Source organism: Pelodiscus sinensis, chromosome 10, assembly GCF_052426305.1.
Source record: "Pelodiscus sinensis isolate ZL-2025 chromosome 10, ASM5242630v1, whole genome shotgun sequence".
Classification (NCBI taxonomy): domain Eukaryota; kingdom Metazoa; phylum Chordata; order Testudines; family Trionychidae; genus Pelodiscus; species Pelodiscus sinensis.
The window spans coordinates 290,722-307,949 of NC_143061.1; the positions used below are offsets into that span (position 1 = coordinate 290,722).

Genomic DNA, 17,228 nt, shown 5'->3' on the forward strand with positions numbered 1-17,228 from the left:
CATAGTATTGGGGGACTAGTTGAGTAGTTGACTACCTGATAAGCATAGGCTTTTTGGGTAGTTGAGTGACTACTCAACTACTCTTCCCCGCCACTCACTGCCTCTCTATCAGAGGCAGCAACCCCCAGCACCAGCCAGTCGCCTCCCCCCAGCACTGTCTCTGCAGTGCAGGGAGTGGGGAGGAGATAGAGCTGTATTGGTCCCAGATAACCCCGCTGTGGCTTTGCACTTTAAATGTAGTATTTAAAATGCAGAGCTGCAGTAGCAAGTGCCCCCCTTATCGACTATTAGGTCCATAAAAGGCTATTAGCCAGGGGATAAAATGGTGTCCTTGGCCTCTGTTTTTCAGAGGCTGGAGAGAGATGGCAGGAGACAAATCGCTTGATCATTGTCTTTGGTCCACCCCCTCTGGGGCACCTGGTGCTGGCCACTGTCGGTAGACAGGATACTGGGCTAGAAGGACCTTTGGTCTGACCCAGTACGGCCGTTCTTATGTTCTTATGACTAATCGAGAACTCAATTAGCTAATTAACTGTTACTTAAGATTCCTAGTTCATAGTAGGACTATGGCAGAACTTCTCTGTTTAAATTTGCTCAAGTATTTGCTGGGACTTACGTGGAACACATGATCCAAATTTATCTGGAAATTCTGAGATTAAATCATCATTTATTCTGTCTTTCATGGGTCCCAAAACAATCACTGGCCGAGTATAACTGACTGTGAAAGATAGATAATATTTCTTCATTAGAGTATGATCATTAAAACACCTTCAACGTTTCACCAAACAAGAATTATTATTATTGACACGACATTAAGATACAGTTAAAACAGACAAAACGTATTCCAGGTGGGAGAAATTATTGAAGGTTGTAAGTCAATCTGTAATGAGCTGCTACGTGCTCCACGTCTTTGAAAAATTCATCATTTATTTACATGCTAAAGTCATCAAGATTTTCAAAAGATCTCATCATCCAACAATTCCAGTATTGAATTTCAATATAGTTACTATAGTTTGAGACTTGCTATTCTGAGAACAATGGTAGCTGCAGAATGCAGAGTCTAACAGACATTGCAACTGCATGCATTATCTTTGGGGACCAAATAGTATTGCATGTAGGAATGATTTATATATGCAACTCTGGAGTGGCAGGGAGAGTTGCTACAGCTTTACCTAGAATTATTGCCAGTGGTAGGTGATTAAAGTGAATCACTAAGGTCTTAAATACCTCCACAGAGGTACCATTTCCTGGAGAGGCTTGCATACACTGGTTCAAACTCTATTTTGCAGAGACCAAAAGATAAAGAAAGAGTTTTGGATATATATAAAACACAGATTTAAATTGAATCAGTGCCTTCTTTCTATCTAGCAACAGACAGGACCTTCCTGTCCAAAGGCCACATTGCCTGCAGAAGGCTTGAAAAGACTTTAGTGTACTAGGACCAATCAAGAGAGATGGGGAAACCTCTTGTAAGCTTTTAGCATATGTATCAGAACCTTTACAAAAAAAATCTAATAATTTTACCCCAAGGTACTTGCTTAGAAAGAGCCGTGTAGTAACTTGTAACTGCTGGCAGTGTTCTCACGGCCCTGCCAGAAAGAGAAATCAAGCACAGATGCTGGCCTATAGGCAAAGTGGCTTTCTGGGCATAGTGTGAGACAGGGAGGTGTGCAGCCTTAAAACCCACAGTTAGAGGGGAGAGAAGAGGTTACTCATCTATGCAGAAACTAACATTCTTTGAGATGAGTGTCCCTGTGGGTGTTCCACTCAGGTCAAGGTGCGTCCCAATGCCTTTGAGCAGCAGTGCATCCCCTGCTCCATGCACGCGCTTTGCCTGCCTGCCGAGCTGTCAGAGTATAAACAGCACGCGCACGGTCCAGGCTTCTCAGTTCCTTCTCTACAATGGACAAATGTCATAGCCGAAGTAGAGGGGAGGAGGGTGAGTAGTGGAGCACCCACAGGGACACTCATCTCAAAAAATGTCAGTTACTGCATAGGTGAGTAACCTCCTTTTCTCCTTCGAGAGATGTCCCTGTGGGTGCTCCACTTAGGTGACTATAAGCAGTGTCCCTTAGGACGGTAGGGACTTTGGATTAGGCTGGAAGGCTGCAGACAACACACCTCTGCCCAGTCTGCTGTCAGCTGCAGTGTCCTGTAAGAGGGCATAGTGTCGTGCGAATGTGAGATCCAATGCCCATGTGGCTGCTTTGCATATGTCAACAAGGGGAATGCTGCATAGGAAGGCTGTAGACGTGGAGATGGAATGTGTAGAATGCGCTCTTTTGGAGTCAGGAGTCTGGACTTGTTAGAACTGGTAGCACAAGCATATGCCGTCAGTTATCCATTTAGATAACCTCTGCTTGGAGATAGCATTTCCCTGAGATCATGACACGGTGGAGACAAAGAGCTTAGGAGTCTTTATGAATGGTTTAGTTCTATGTAGATAGAATGATAGCGCCCTGCCCACGTGTAGTGTGTGCAAGGCAGATTCAAACCATTGGCATGTGGTTTCGGGAAGAATGTTGGTAAGTGAATGGGTTTGTTTAGATGGAAGGAAGAAAGTACTTTGGGTAGAAATTTAGGGTGTGTGCGAAGCATGACTTTATCTCGAAGGAAGGTGGTAGATGGAGGGTCTGCCACAAGTGCTCTGAGTTCTCCCACCCTTCTGGCAAAGGCGATTGAGACCAGGAATGCTGTTTTCATGGAGAGGGGTAAGAAAGAGCATGTGGTCAAAGGCTGAAAGGGTTTATGCATGAGTGCATTAACGACAAGATGTAGATCCCAAGGATGTTTTGATGGTCTGATATAGGGGTATTATGCTTGGATGCCCTTCATAAATCTTTTGGTGATTGGATATACAAATACGGTGGCATTATCTACCTTTTTGTGGAATGCGATGATGGCAGCGAGATGGACCTTGATGGAGTTAGTAGAGAGGCCTGTGGATTTAAGTTCCAGTAAATAATCAAGGATTGAGTGGAGAGGCGCAGAGGTTGGGAAGGTAGGTTTTTGCGTGCACCAAGCAACATACCTTTTCCATTTTTGGAGGTCAGTGTCCTGCTGTGCAGGAGGACTGTGCATACTGGTTCTGAGCACACTAGCTCTTCATGTGAGAACCACTGAGTAGCCAGGCTCTGAGCTGGAGACAGTCTAGGTTGGGGTGAAGAATCTGGCCACTGTGTTGAGACAGGAGATAGGACTGAAGTGGGAGGATTGATTGACATGCCCATCAGGAAGGGATATCATGGTTGCCTGGGCCACGCTGGTGCTATTAAAATGACATGTGAATTATCTGTTCTGATCTTCTGTATTACCCTGTTGAGAATGGGTATAGGTGGGAAGGCGTAAAAACATCTGTTGGTCCAGGGGAGCAAAAAGGTATCCCCTCTGGAGTGGGATCCTAGGCCAGCTCTGGAACAGAACTCTGGGAATTTTTTGTTATGGGCTGTTGTGAATAGGTCGAGTTGGGGAAACGCCCAGCATTGGAAAATGGTGTGTAGGATGGAACTGTCCAACTCCCACTTGTGTTGTATAGGGAAGCAACGACTGAGTTTGTCCTCGGTGGCGTTTTGGATGCCATGTGGCGGATAGGGTGACGTGTTTTAGGAACCAATTCCAGAGTTTCATGGCCTCCATGCAGAGAGAGTGGGAACAAGCTCCACGCTGCCAGTTCACGTAGAACAAGCATGCTACATTGTGTGTCATGATCCTTATATTGCGGCCTCTCATGACAGGGAGGAAGTGGAGGCTGGTGTAGGGTATAGCTCTGAGCTCAAGGAGGTTGATATGCAGGGTTGTTTCGGAAGTGGACCATAGTTCCAGTGTTGTGATTTCTCCTATGTGTGCTCTCCATCCTGTGAGGGATGCATCTGTTGTGATGGTGATTGTGGGGGGTTCTTGTTGAAATGGAACCCCTTCGCATATGTGTAGTGGGATGGTTCACTACAGTAGTGAGTCTTTGACTGCAGAAGGCATTGTGAGGTACTTGAGGAGCCTGAGCCATTTTGGTTTGTATACCAAAGCTAGCCACGTTTGAAGGCATCTCATGGGTAGGCGGGCATTGGGGATGACAACGGTGGAGGCTGCTATGTGTCCCAGTAGCTGGAGGCTGATGCGAGTGATGTGTATGAGACTGCAGATTGCTCTGAATCTTTCCTGTGGCAGTGAGGCTCGGCCAGTAGTGGAGTCGAGACAGGTGCCTATGAAGTGGATTTTTTGGGTAGGTGTTAATGTTGACTTGTCTCTTGTTTATTTGAAGGTCCAACTTTTGGAAGCACGGCATCGTCATTGATGTTGCATGAAGAGCGTGAGAATGGGTTGGAGACTTCAGCAGACAATCGTCCAGATATGGGAAAATTATCAGGTCCTGCTTCCTTAAATATGCTGTTACCACTGCAAGTAGCACTGTGGATGATTAATATGCTGTACTCTGTAGTGTTCCCAGTTACTCCAGTATGGCAGGGAATGGTATAGGTGATGCCAGCCAGGGATGGGCATACCACGGGTATTGCAAGCAGCTGTATTTTGCCAGTGTGGGTCCCTATACTTAGGTAGGTAATAGGGTTGAGAAAGGTCGTTGTTCTCCAAGTCATCTTTCTTCCCACTAGAAAGGTGGAGAGGGGTCGCAGCAGACTGGCAGCATTGTGCTTGTGGCTCTGGTGAAATATCCCCCTCCAAAACAGGAGACCCTGGAGAGGGGAAGACAGTGAGATCAGCTGCACTGTCGAACTGGGGCTGAGAAAAACCAAACTTCAGTGTGTGTTCTGGTGCAGAGAGGGACTGCGGTGCCGTGCTGAGGTGAGCATGCAATGTGCCATGGAAGCGGAGGAGTGTGCCGGTGCCGGTGTGAGTCACAGCTGTTTGTTGCTGCCCTGCTGAATAGGCAGGCAGCCTCCACAGCTTCAAAGGCTCAAGCGGAGTAGCAGGTTCCAAAGGAAGTGCCGCTTCTGCTGCTTGAATAGATTGTTGCAAGCCTGAGGATGGCACCAAGGTCACTGAGGGGCCCCTGGGTGCACTCAAAGGGATGGGCAGCTGAAAGCCCTTTGCTTCAGCACCTTGTAAAGTGGCTGCCGACTTACGGTTGGTACCGGAGATGCCTGCAGAGTCAAAAGTGCTCAGCCGCGGAATGGCTGACATTGACGAGACTGAAAGTCTGTGCTTCTTTCCCTGCCTGGGGAAGCGCAGGAAGCAGGTCTTTTCCTGGACTTGATAGTTTTTTTGCTGAGAATCTGCAAAGTTTTGTCCAGGGTCCAATGCATGTCTGAGGGAGTCCTGGAGCAATGACAGCTTCAGACGCAGCTCTCTGTCCTTCTGAGCGCGCACTTTTAATTTTTGACAGTGAGAACATTTTTGGGGGACGAGGGACTCCCCCAAACATCTGACACACTGAGAATGGCCATCAGAGACAGGGATGGCTTCTTTACAAGAGGAAAACCTCTTGTAACCGGGAGAGCTTGTCATGTTGAAAGGGAGGGGTTTTGTTTGTTTTTTTAAATAAACAGGAAGAACAAAGATACTAATTAACTATCTATATGTTAACTGAAACTAAGTAGCTATATAACTATGTGTAACTAAGAAATTATGCCTGAGGTGGGCAGCGTGACTGCTGTACCCTGTCTCTGGCCCAGGACAATAGAGAAAGAACTGAGGAGCCCGGACCATGCGTGTGCTATTTACACTCTGATAGCTTGTCAGGCAGGCAAAGTGCGTGCACGGCCTGCGGGGGTGGGGGGAGGAGGAGAGTGCACTGCTGAGAAAATCTCCTATCAAAGGAGCTGGGACGCACCTTGACCTGAGCAGAGCTCCCACAGGGATGTATCCCGAAGGAGGTGTAATGGCTGAGAGTTAAAACCTTAAGCAGGTTTCCTTGAGGGACCATGGAGGGGGAATTCAGATACAGTTTACTTTGAAACTGTGACACGGAGCATGAGGTTGATCCAGAGAAATCTCAGTTCTCCAGAAGTCTCCCCGCCCCCATGGCCTCTCCCTAAAAACCTCTAAGGAGGAGGATAATTCTTTCAAATGCAAATGCTTTATCTTGCAAATGCTTTATAACTTTAAATGGACTCTTTATTTCTGATGTACTTTATAAATGCTATTGTAATTATCTGCCACACATTTAGACTATTCTGAACAGACATCCTTTTTACTTTCAAATTCCAAAAATGTGGTATAGATTCTAACCACTTTGTAACCACTCAGTGTCTTGAAAAATCAGTCAAAAAATCTAAAGCTATTGCACAAGGATCAGAAGGTTGGCAAAGAATGAAATGGTTGCATATAAAATAACTTAAAAATAATAAAAAGCTGAGCAGGAATTTTGGCCAATTCAAAACTAACTGTTATCCCATTAAGTTTTACAACATTTTGACCCCATTTTTTCCAGACACATTTTGGAAGCAAAGCTGCCTCATTTCCAAAAATTCAAATTGTTAATATTGAAAAAAAAAATCACTATGTGATTAAGCTAATGAAAGTGATCATGGAAAAATCCTGCAGTGAGGGTGGGGGATATTTAGAGTAGGAACAAATCAGCTTCTTCCCTAAAAATTTTCAGTCAAAATATTTCAAACCAAAAAGTTTAAAAATATTTAAATGTTTTGTGGAAAACTTTGAAAAATGGTCAAATTCAGTGAAAAATATTTTAGCAGCTCTAGCTGGCAATTCAAACAGATCAATAATTTAATAACATACTAAGTTTTTGTTGCTCTGGAATGGGGAAATGGAATTAGAACAGAAAGGAAGATACCGAGAGTATTAAAGAACACGTAATCAAGCTCTAAGATCTGACAGAATTCAAATTCAGATAAAATTCTTAAAAATAAATTTTCTCTGTATAAAATCAATGGTATACAGATATTACTAGGGACTTGTACTAATTAACAAACATTAGTATTGGTGCATTACAATATTATTGCAGTATATATATTATAACTCATAAACTATGTAACAGCTGTTTGGGATGCTAAGTGTAATGCTCGTGTCTAGGGAAACATGACACATTTTGATATCACAATACATGTATTTTTAAAAATGTAACAGGTTCCACAAACCTTCTTGTTGATTGACTGGTTCATAAGACAAGACATATTCTTCTTGGCCACCTAAAAATGTAAATGTTTGTAAGGAACTTTGATAACATGGTGAGTAATTATTGTTCTAAGAAACTGGCATACATGTAAAAAATGTAGTCCTTTAATTAAAAAAAATGCAATCAGACAGTCCTCAACAAAATATATACCATATATAATACTGACGAAGAAACTTCTCAATGTTCACAAAGGCAAGCCAAACAAAAATTTCATAAAAGAAAGGGCATATCTGTTTTATTAAAAACATAAAGTGTAAAAACCTTATTTACAGCATGAAGTTTTTTTTTTTTATGGAAAATGTTAGCATGTTTAATGTATTTCAAGCATGAGATAAAGAGTAATAAATGCTCATATATGTTTTACTGAAAACAATGTATGCATGCTGTCGTTCACTGCTTGGGGCAGATGCACTTGTATTGAGATCCTTTATATACTAGATAGAAAATCTATAGTCTACATGTTGGCTGATTTTATATTTAAATAAAAAAGACCCCAAACTTGTATATGACTGTCTTAATCTATTGCATAAGCTTTTCCATAAACTGATATTTAGCCAAAATATTTTATATAGTACAGTCTAAGGATGTTAAATTGCAGTTAATAGTCTAGTCGAGTAGTCGATGGAATTTCCCTCGATTACTCGATAGGCACTTCGGCATTTCTCCTTTGAAATGTACAAGATCCCACACTGGGGCTCTTGTACATTTCAACAGAGGAATGCGGAACTCTGCATGCAGCCTGGGGCCAGCAGGAAATCCCACTGACTCTGGGCTGCACGCGGTGTACCAGCTTTGAAACACGCAAAAGTCCCCAGCAGGGGCTCTTATGCAATTCAAACTGGCAGCACAGTATGGAGCCTGGGTTCAGCAGGGGACTCAAGAGACCCCGCTGACTCCAGGCTCCATGCTACACTGCCAATTTAAAATGCCATGTGGAGCCCAGCCAGTGCGGCATTTCTGCAAACCCAGGATCAGCTGGTGTCATAACCATGAGGGATGGGCAGCAGCCTGGGGACTAAGGGGTTAACTGTGCCTAGCTAGGTAGCAGTCAGCCAACAGAAATGCAGACAGGGATTTCAAACTGAGACAAAGGAATTTTTGGCTTCTCCCTCCTTTGTCTCTGGGGCAGTTGACTCTCCAGATACTGAGGGGGAAAGACAACATGCCCCTCTCCAAGAAAATACTTTTTACCATCTGTAAAGAGGGCAAAGTCTAGATAAATCCGTTACGTTTTATTGTTTTATGGTTTGGGAATGCGAATCTGATGTCTGTGCATTTAGAAATGGCGTTTCCTCTCTTTCGTAACTAAGTTCTGTTCCCATGGGAAAATTCCCCATGAGTTTATTTATTGGTAGCTTTTACCATCTAGCCAATCCAACTATGCCTGTAACAGGAGTATTGTTGTGATAGTATAAGTTCTTTCTTTTTTATTAACCTGGTATTGGTTAATTTTTGTGTCCTGGTTTTACTTTAGGGCTGAGATTTCCCAAGTGATATCTTCCCTGGTTTTCTTACTATTACTTGGGTGGTGGCAGCAGATTTCTTTATCCCCAAAATCTAGGTTTTTAGGGTTTTTGGGGGAAGTTTTATACCAAAGCCCGGTGAGATAAGATTTTGGGGGTTCATTTGCGGGCCACCACTCCTGCATTCATCGTGCTAGAGAGGGGAAATCAGCCTTGACAGGTGGGGAGTCCCCAGCTGATCCCGGATCCTGGGGAAATGCCGTGCAAAACCCGCAGTCAGCTGGGGACTCCCCAGCTGATCCTGGGTTCCGCTGAAATGCCGTGTGGCATTTCCCCAGAACCCAGGGTCAGCTGGAGACTCCCCAGCCGATCCCTGGATTGCAGAAATGTCGCACTGGAGTCCGAGATCAGTTGGGCAGTCCCCAGCTGATCCCTGGCTCCACGTGTGGCCCTGTTGCTTTAAAGTACTGCCTCTCCCTCTCCCCACTTTGCTGCTTCTATCTGATAGAGTAGCAAGGGGGGAGGGGAAGGAATTGACTAGTCAACTATCTGATAAGCATTTGCTTAACAATAGTCGACTAGTCCTTAACATCCCAAGTATAGTCCTTAAGACATTTTTACACTGTATGTACAAAATAATGCTTACATTTTATTTATGACAAAGGAATTTTATATGTAAACTTGGAAAAGACATAAATACTGAGACTGTTCTCAGCTCCAGAAAGCACATCAGCAGTGAATGATATTAAAACATCACTTAATATTCAGCTTCAATGGCTTGAAGTTTTTTAAATGTCAAATGTAAGTTTCTGAAATGTACTTCAGCTGCCATCAGTGCAGTCTTACAAAGTTTAGTATTCAATATGATGAAAATCTCTAACAATAAGATTTTATTAATGTCTATTTTTCACATCAACTAATTGACAAACTACAAAATTAAAAAGCTAACAATTCAGTTTATAAATTAATTATTCTTTAAACAAGATGGCCTTTTGAATATTCAACTAATACAACCAATAACTTGCTTGGCTAATTTTGGAAAAATTAATGGACGTTCACCATACTCATTCATGGGTGATAAGTTACCCTAATGCTGCTACAATGCAGCTGTATAGCAATGGATGGCATCTGAAGGTCTTTCTAAATTCATATATTGCTATAAATGCTCCTCACCCTTTTTATTTCAAAGCAAGGAACATGCCTTAAAAAGACAACAAAGTCTGTAATATCAGAGGAAATGGACATGACGTACTTCTCTCTGTAGGTTCTTCAAGATGTGTGGTCCCATCTCTGTTCCACACATGGGTATGTATGTGCAGTAGGCACCTGAGTCTGGAAATTCTAGCAAGCAGGGTCCATTGGTTCACACATGTGCAGCAGTAGCTGCCCTGCATTTTTCTAGTAAAGATATGTCTCAGAAAGATGCCGTGGAGTTTGCTTGTGCTCTGGTGCGATGAGCTCTCACTAAGGCACTACATAGGGTGTCAAGCAGATGGGGGCAAAGTCTAAAAAATTAACCCCACATTTTCTGAAATTTTACCAAATAGCATCAGAGCATCAGCTTTCAATGCCTACTAAAACAGCAATTCTTCTGCAGATGGAAGTTTCCTGTTCTGTGCAGTGGGAGTGAGAGTAGAATCTGCATTGGAATGGAAGCTGTGTCTGTGTGGGGGTAGAGCTTAGCGGCTGAGGGTGCAGAATAGGATGGTGGAAGATTCCTGTAGAGCAGTGGTTCCGAACTGGGGATCCGCAGACCCGTTGGGGTCCACGAGAGTATTGCAGGGGGTCCGTGAAAAAAAAAAGATAAATAAAAATGATCACAGAAAATAAATTTTAAATAAATTGCTAAGTTACAAATCAATTATTATTTTAAATTTTAAATTAAATATCTTCCAATAATGTTATTAACTGCAGTCCGAAAAACCATGATGTGGCACATTTCTATGATGAAACAATCACGACAGTTAGAAGCATGCAAATGTTAGCCATACATTCAACATGGATCTGTGGCTGAAATCAGACTCGCTGGAGAGAAAGGAGACTGATGAGCAGAGTGAAGCATCCCCAAGTGGAATGTCTAATCAAACAGACATAAGTCAATGAAAAGTGAGAAAATACTCTGCTGACTATTAGAATTGCAGCTAGAAATGGCTTTGATGGGGGTCCGCAAATGGTTTGGGGGGTTATTGGGGGTCCGCACTAGCGAAAAGGTTGGGAACCACTGCTATAGAGGGATGATGTTGGGATAGACAGCCTGGAGGTTGGGACATGGGTTTAGAGGCTGTAGTCAGATAGGTCAAGAGGAGTAGAGGACAGGCTTCAATAGATGTAATCTTGAGGCTCAAATTATTGGGAAGGATTGGCAGTTTTCTGCAGCATCCCCCTACTCCAGGGTAGCACCCTCTCATGGTCGGCCTGGTGCTGCTAACTCAGGCATTAACTAGGAGATGGCAAAAGACCCAGGCTATGTCTAGACTGCAGGCTTCTTTTGAAAGAGCCTCTTTCGAAAGATCGCGTCTAGACTGCAGGTGGATCTTTCGAAAGAAAAATCCGCTTTTTCGAAAGAGAGCACCCAGCGAGTCTGGATGCTCTCTTTCGAAGACGGCCTCTTTACATTGAAGAACGCCTTCTTTCGAAAGAGGAACTTTCGAAAGAAGGCGTTCTTCCTCGTAAATTGAGGTTTACCGCCATCGAAAGAAAAGCCGCGTTCTTTCGAAATAATTTTGAAAGAACGCGGCTTGAGTCTGGACGCAGGGGAAGTTTTTTCGGAAAAAGGCTACTTTTCCCGAAAAACCCCCTTGAGTCTGGACACGGCCCCAGGGTGGAGCCCGCACAGGCTGTGCAGTAAAAATGGCCTAGCAATGATAACACTTGTCCTTAGGCAATCACCACAGCACTCCTTTCCCAGAACCAGCACCTCTATAGCCAGCTCCAAGTCCTCACACTACCACTCCTCTTGGGACAGCATGCAAAAAACCCTAGAAAGCCAGCACCACCCTAGCTGCCCATCAGTAGTAGTAAACCCTCCACCACTGCTGTTCTGTGTGGACAGGGAAAGGAGACTTGCCCTTTCAGCACCACCTTGCCTCTGAAGTCGCAGCACTAGCAGCCTGGGGACATGAGTCATGAAGACTGAGAGAGGACATAATAGCAGTTTTCAGATATCCAAAAGGGAGTTACGAGGAGGAGGGGGAGAAATTGTTGTCCTTGGCCTCTGTGGATAGGACAAGAAACAATGGGATTAAACTGCAGCAAGGGAGGCTTAGGTTGGACATTAGGAAAAACTTCCTACCTGTCAGAGGGGTTTAAACACTGGAATAAATTGACTAGGGAGGTAGTGGAATCCCCATCACTGGAAATATTTAAGAGCAGGTTAGACAGGCATCTATCAGGAATGATATAGACCATGAGGGCAGGGGACTGGACTCAATGACCTCTCTCGGTCCCTTCCAGTTCTAGTGTTCTATGATTCTAAGTAGTAAATGGTGGGTCTGCCATGAGCAGGGCTCGACAAATTATGGAAAACCCTACTTGCCAGACAAAAAAAGGGACTCGCCACCCTCCCCCCCAAATAGTGTTTTTTAATGGCATACATTCCTAATAAGAGTAAGAACAGTAATTACTAACATGTTATTAATAAATATCACCCAAGTTATTAATAAATATCTTATAAACCTCTACCTTTTTCCTCTGCTGCCATGTTTCCTCCCCTTGCTCCATCAGCTCCCCTGGGGCCTGCTGCCCTCCAACCCCTCAACCTCCTCTGCTGTCCTGACTCCTGCCCTTCTCACTGCCCTCAGCCTTCCTGAGACCTGCCCCCCTCCACCCGCCCTTCTCTCCCCCCTGTGCTCACTCTTCCAGTAGCCCCACTCTGATCAAGTGATCTACCCCTCCTTATTCTCTCTCCTAACACCTCCCTCTACACTCCTGCCCTGCCTCTCTCCTCTGGTGCTGGTCCCTCCCCTGCAGGGTCTGCCCTTCTGCTTCACCCCCAGAATCCCCTGGCACCTGCACCCTCCTGGTGCCTCCCCCTCTGCCCCTGCCCCCTTTTTCCCTGATGCCCACCCCCTCACCACCCTCTGCCCCTGTTCCCCTCATGCCCCTGTGCCCTCACACATGCCTTGCTCCATCCCTGCCTTCCTCATGCCCACCCCTTCTTTCAAGCCTTCTCCCAGTACCTCCCCCTCTTCCCTCTAGCCCCCAGTACCCTTACCCTCTCCTCTCCCAGCATCACCCTGTCCCCCCCCCCGCCTTTTTCCATATTGTCTGCATTTGGCCCCTTGGGATTTGTGTCTCCTGCACCCCTGTCCCTTGGTGCCTTCCCCTTTCTTCTTCTTCTCCTGACCTCCTGCCCTCCCCTCTGCACTAGCCCCTTCCCCATATTTTTCCCCTCCCCTTCTCACAACCCAGCCGGGCCCCTTCCCCTTCCCCTCCCCCAGGGCCAGCTCTAGCTTTTTTGCTGCCCCAAGCAAAACATTTTATCCCCCCCCCCCTTTTTGTTGTCTTTTACATGTTTGCATTTTGCAATGGGTTTTGTTGTTTGTTTTGTTTTCATTTTTGTCCCGGCATTTTAGCCCTATAAATAGCAAATAGCATTTTCATTCATTTTTTTCAATAAAGGCAAAGGTGCTTCAAGTGAACTCCTCCTTTCACTGGCTGCTGGGTCACAGCAGCCTTTTCCCTGCCCTGTCCAGCCCCTCCCTATGGACAAGCACCCCTCACTCCAGACCCACAGGGGGTGCAGGGACAGCACAGAGCCAGAGGGGTGCAGGGAACAGTGGGGAGGGGGGTGTACAGGAGTGGCGCGGGGAACGGGAGGCATAGAGCCAGAGGGACGCAGGGACGGGGGGGGGGCAAGAGTGCGGGGTGTGGTAGAGGCACGGGGAATGGGACACGGGGAACGGGAGGGGCAGAGGGATCGGGGTCTAGGGGCAGTGCAGGGAACGGGCAGCACAGAGCTGGGGGGGCAGGGATCGGGGGAGCAGGGTGCGGGGTGCAAGAGTGGTGCAGAGCCAGAGAGTCGCAGGGAAGAGGGAGAGCAGGGGGTCCGGGGTGCAGGGGAGGCATGGGGAATGGGCGGCATGGAGACAAAGGGGCGCGGGTGGGCGCAGCGAGCCGGTCGGTCGACAGGGAGCGGTCTCTCGTGGATGAGTGGGCTGGGGCCGTGGCAGGACTGGAGCCGGTGGGGCAGGGCCTGGCTGCGCCATGTGCCGCAGCCAGCTTCTGGGGACACGCGGCCAGAGCTGAGCTGCTGCGGCCCTTTAAAATGGGGGGGCCACATCACGCCAGCATTCTGGCGTCTGCTGGCATCCTGCCCTCTGGCTTGCGCCGGAGCTTCACGCAGGCAGTCCGGTGGCAAGAATCGCCGCACTTCCCTCTTCTCGGCAGTACTCTGCTCCTCCACCGGCCGGCGGATCGGATGGGGCTGCGCCGCCCATAGTGAGGGCTTCGGCAAGCCCATCACAACGGCCCACCAGGGCAGTCTGCCCCTGCACTTGCCAGCTGGTAAAATCTACTCGCCGTGGGCGAGTGTATTTGTCGAGCTCTGGCCATGAGTGTTCCCAGATCATTTGCCCTTCAGGTTCACGTGATGGGAAATAGGAAGGCAACTTTCACCAAGTAAAAGGACATAGAACTGGCGGCTAATACTACAAAAAGAGTTAGATGAGAGAGGATGTTGAGAGACCACTGAAATTCTGGCCTTACCAATTGTAGAAAGGAGCTTGTAAATCCTAAAAGGAATCTAGCTACCGTGGGATAAGTGAAAACAGCATGATCCCCAATAGGAGGAGGAACAGCAATGATTGCTACCAGAATGGACCATAGCTAACTGACAAAACGACCTGACAGCTTAAACAAGTACATATCTAGGTCAGCAGAGATCCCAGCAGACTCTGGAGATAACTTGTGTTGTCAAGACCAAGAGGAGAAAAGTTTCCAATTGGATTAATAGCATGTTCTAGTCAAATCCTTCCTGCTGAGAATGGACTGAATCCCTATTGAGCACGAATGCTGTACATCTGATGTCCATTCAAACAACACTGTGTTGCACAAACAACTCAAACAACTTTGAGTTGCACTGGTATGGGGTTGAAATGCCTTAACGCAGGGATCATAGAATCCTAGGGTTGGAAGAGACCTCAGGAGGTCATTCAGTCCAGTTCCCTGAGCAAAGCAGGACCAACACTAATTAAATCATCCCAGGAAGGGCTTTGTAAAGCCGGGAATTAAAAACATCTAGGGATGGAGAACAAGAAGTCCGGTGGCACCTTATAGACTAACAAGATTTATTGGAGCATAAGCTTTTGTGGGCTTTACAAAGGACTTCACGTTGTTTATGCAGATTCAGACTAACACGGCTACCCCTCTGATAGGGATGGAGATCCCAACATCTCCCTAGGTAACTCATTCCAGTACTTTACCACCCTCCTAGTGAAATAGTTTTTCCTAATATCCAACCTGGACCTCTCCCACTGTAACATGAGACCATTGCTCCTTGTTCTGCCGTCACCAGTGAGAACATCCTTTCTGGAACCTCCCTTCAGGAAGTTGAAGACTTCTATCAAATCCCCCCTCACTCCTCTCTTCTGCCGACTAAATAAGCCCAAATCCCTCAGCCTCTCCTCGTAGGTCACGTGCTCCAGCCCCCTAGTCATTTTGGTTGCCCTCTACTGGACACTCTCCAATGTGTCCACATCATTTCTATAGTGGGGAAGGAGGGTCCAGAACAGGATGCAGTACTCCAGATGTAGCCTCACCAATGCCAAATACAGGGGAATAACAACTTATCTAGATCTGCTGGAAATGTTCCTCCTCATGCACCCTAATATGCCATTAGCCTTCTTGGCTACAAGGGCACACTGTTGACTCATATCTAGCTTCTCATCCACTGTAACCCCCAGGTCCTTTTCTGCTGAACTGCTACTTAGCCAGTCAGTCCCCAGCCTGTAACACTGCTTGGGATTCTTCCATCCCAAGTGCAGGACTCTGCACTTGTCCTTGTTGAACCTCCTCAGATTTCTTTTGGCCCAATCCTCCAATTTGTCTAAGTCACTGTGGACCCATCCCTATCCTCCAATTATCTACCTCTCCCCCTAGATTAGTGTCATCCGCAGACTTCCTGAGAGTGCAATCCATCCCTTCATCCAGGTCATTAATAAAGATTTTGAATAAAACCAGCCCTAGAACTGATCCTTGGGACACTTCGCTTGAAAACGACCACCAGCCAAACACTAAGCCATTGATCACTACCCACTGAGCCCGACATTCTAGCCAGCTTTCCAGCCACCTTACAGTCCATTTATACAATTCATACTTCCTTAACTTGCTGGCAAGAATATTGTGAAAAATAGTATCAAAAGCTTTGCTGAAGTCAAAGTATATCACATTCACCAACTTCCCCATGTTCACTGAGCCAGTTACCTCAACACAAAAGCTAATCAGATGGGTCAGGCATGACTTGCCCTTGGTGAATCCATGTTGACTATTCCTGATTACTTCCTCCTCTTCCAAGTGCTTTATAATCACATCTTTGATGATTCCCACCATGATTTTTCCAGGGACTGAGGTGAGGTAGAGTGGGCTACAGTTCCCTGGATTGTCCTTTTTTAAAGATGGGCACTACATTTGCCTTTTTCTAATCACCTGGGACTTTTCTAATCTCCATGAGTTTTCAAAGATAATGGCCAAAGGCTCTGAAATGACATCTGTCAACTCCCTCAGTACCTTAGGGTGCATTAAATCCAGACCCATGGATTTGTATACGTCTGGCTTCTCTAGCCAGGGTCCAGAGAAGAGCAGCAAGAATGATTAAAGGTCTAGAGAACATGAGCTATGAAGGAAGACTGAAAGAATTGGGTTTGTTTAGTTTAGAAAAGAGAAGACTGACGGGGGACATGATAGCCGTTTTCAGGTATCTAAAAGGGTGTCATAAGGAGGAGGAAGAAAACTTGTTCATCTTGGCTCCTGAGGATAGAACAAGAAGAAATGGGCTTACACTGCAGCAAGGGTTTAGGCTAGACATTAGGAAAAAGTTCCTAACTGTCAGGGTAGTCAAACACTGGAATAAATTGCCCAGGGAGGTTGTGGAATCCCCATCTCTGGAGATATTTAAGAGTAGGTTAGATAAATGTCTATCAGGGATGGTCTAGACAGTATTTGGTCCTGCCATGGGGGCAGGGGACTGGACTCGATGACCTCTCGAGGTCCCTTCCAGTCCTAGTATTCTATGATTCTAATCCTGTACTTTCTCCTAGGGCTGCCCACTTCCTTTCCACACTGTGTTGCCTAGTGCAGTAGTATGGGAGCTGACCTTGTCTGTGACGACAGAGGCAAAAAAAAAAAGCATTTAGTACTTCAGCTTTTCCCACATAATTTGTCTCTAGGTAACCTCCCTCATCCAGTAAAGGTCCCACACACTCCCTACTCAGTCTCTTATTGCTAACATGCCTGTAGAAACCTTTCTTGTTACCCTTCAGATCCCTTGCTACCAATTGCACTTTTACCTTCCTGATTACTCTCCTGCATTCTCAAGCAATATATTTATACTGCTCCCTGGTCGTCTGTCCAAGCTTCCACTTCTTGTAAGCGTCCTTTTTGTGTTTAAACTCACCAAGGATTTCAAGGTCACCAAGGACCTCGCTGCTAAGCTGGTCACCTACCACATTTACATTTCT

At 45.8% G+C, this 17,228-nt stretch overlaps 1 protein-coding gene across 12 annotated transcripts in view; it reads right to left on the bottom strand.

Annotated features, from left to right (window-relative positions):
* DLG1 (discs large MAGUK scaffold protein 1) overlaps positions 1-17,228 on the bottom strand; it is a 360,352-nt gene that overhangs the window by 30,402 nt on the left and 312,722 nt on the right. For all 12 annotated transcript variants that reach the window (XM_075938333.2, XM_075938331.2, XM_075938327.2 and 9 more), the window contains 2 exons: positions 7,053-7,103; positions 617-718 (listed from right to left, as the gene is read on the bottom strand). In XM_075938333.2, coding sequence (XP_075794448.1) covers positions 617-718; positions 7,053-7,103 — 153 coding nt within the window. The remainder of the gene's footprint in view (positions 1-616; positions 719-7,052; positions 7,104-17,228) is intronic.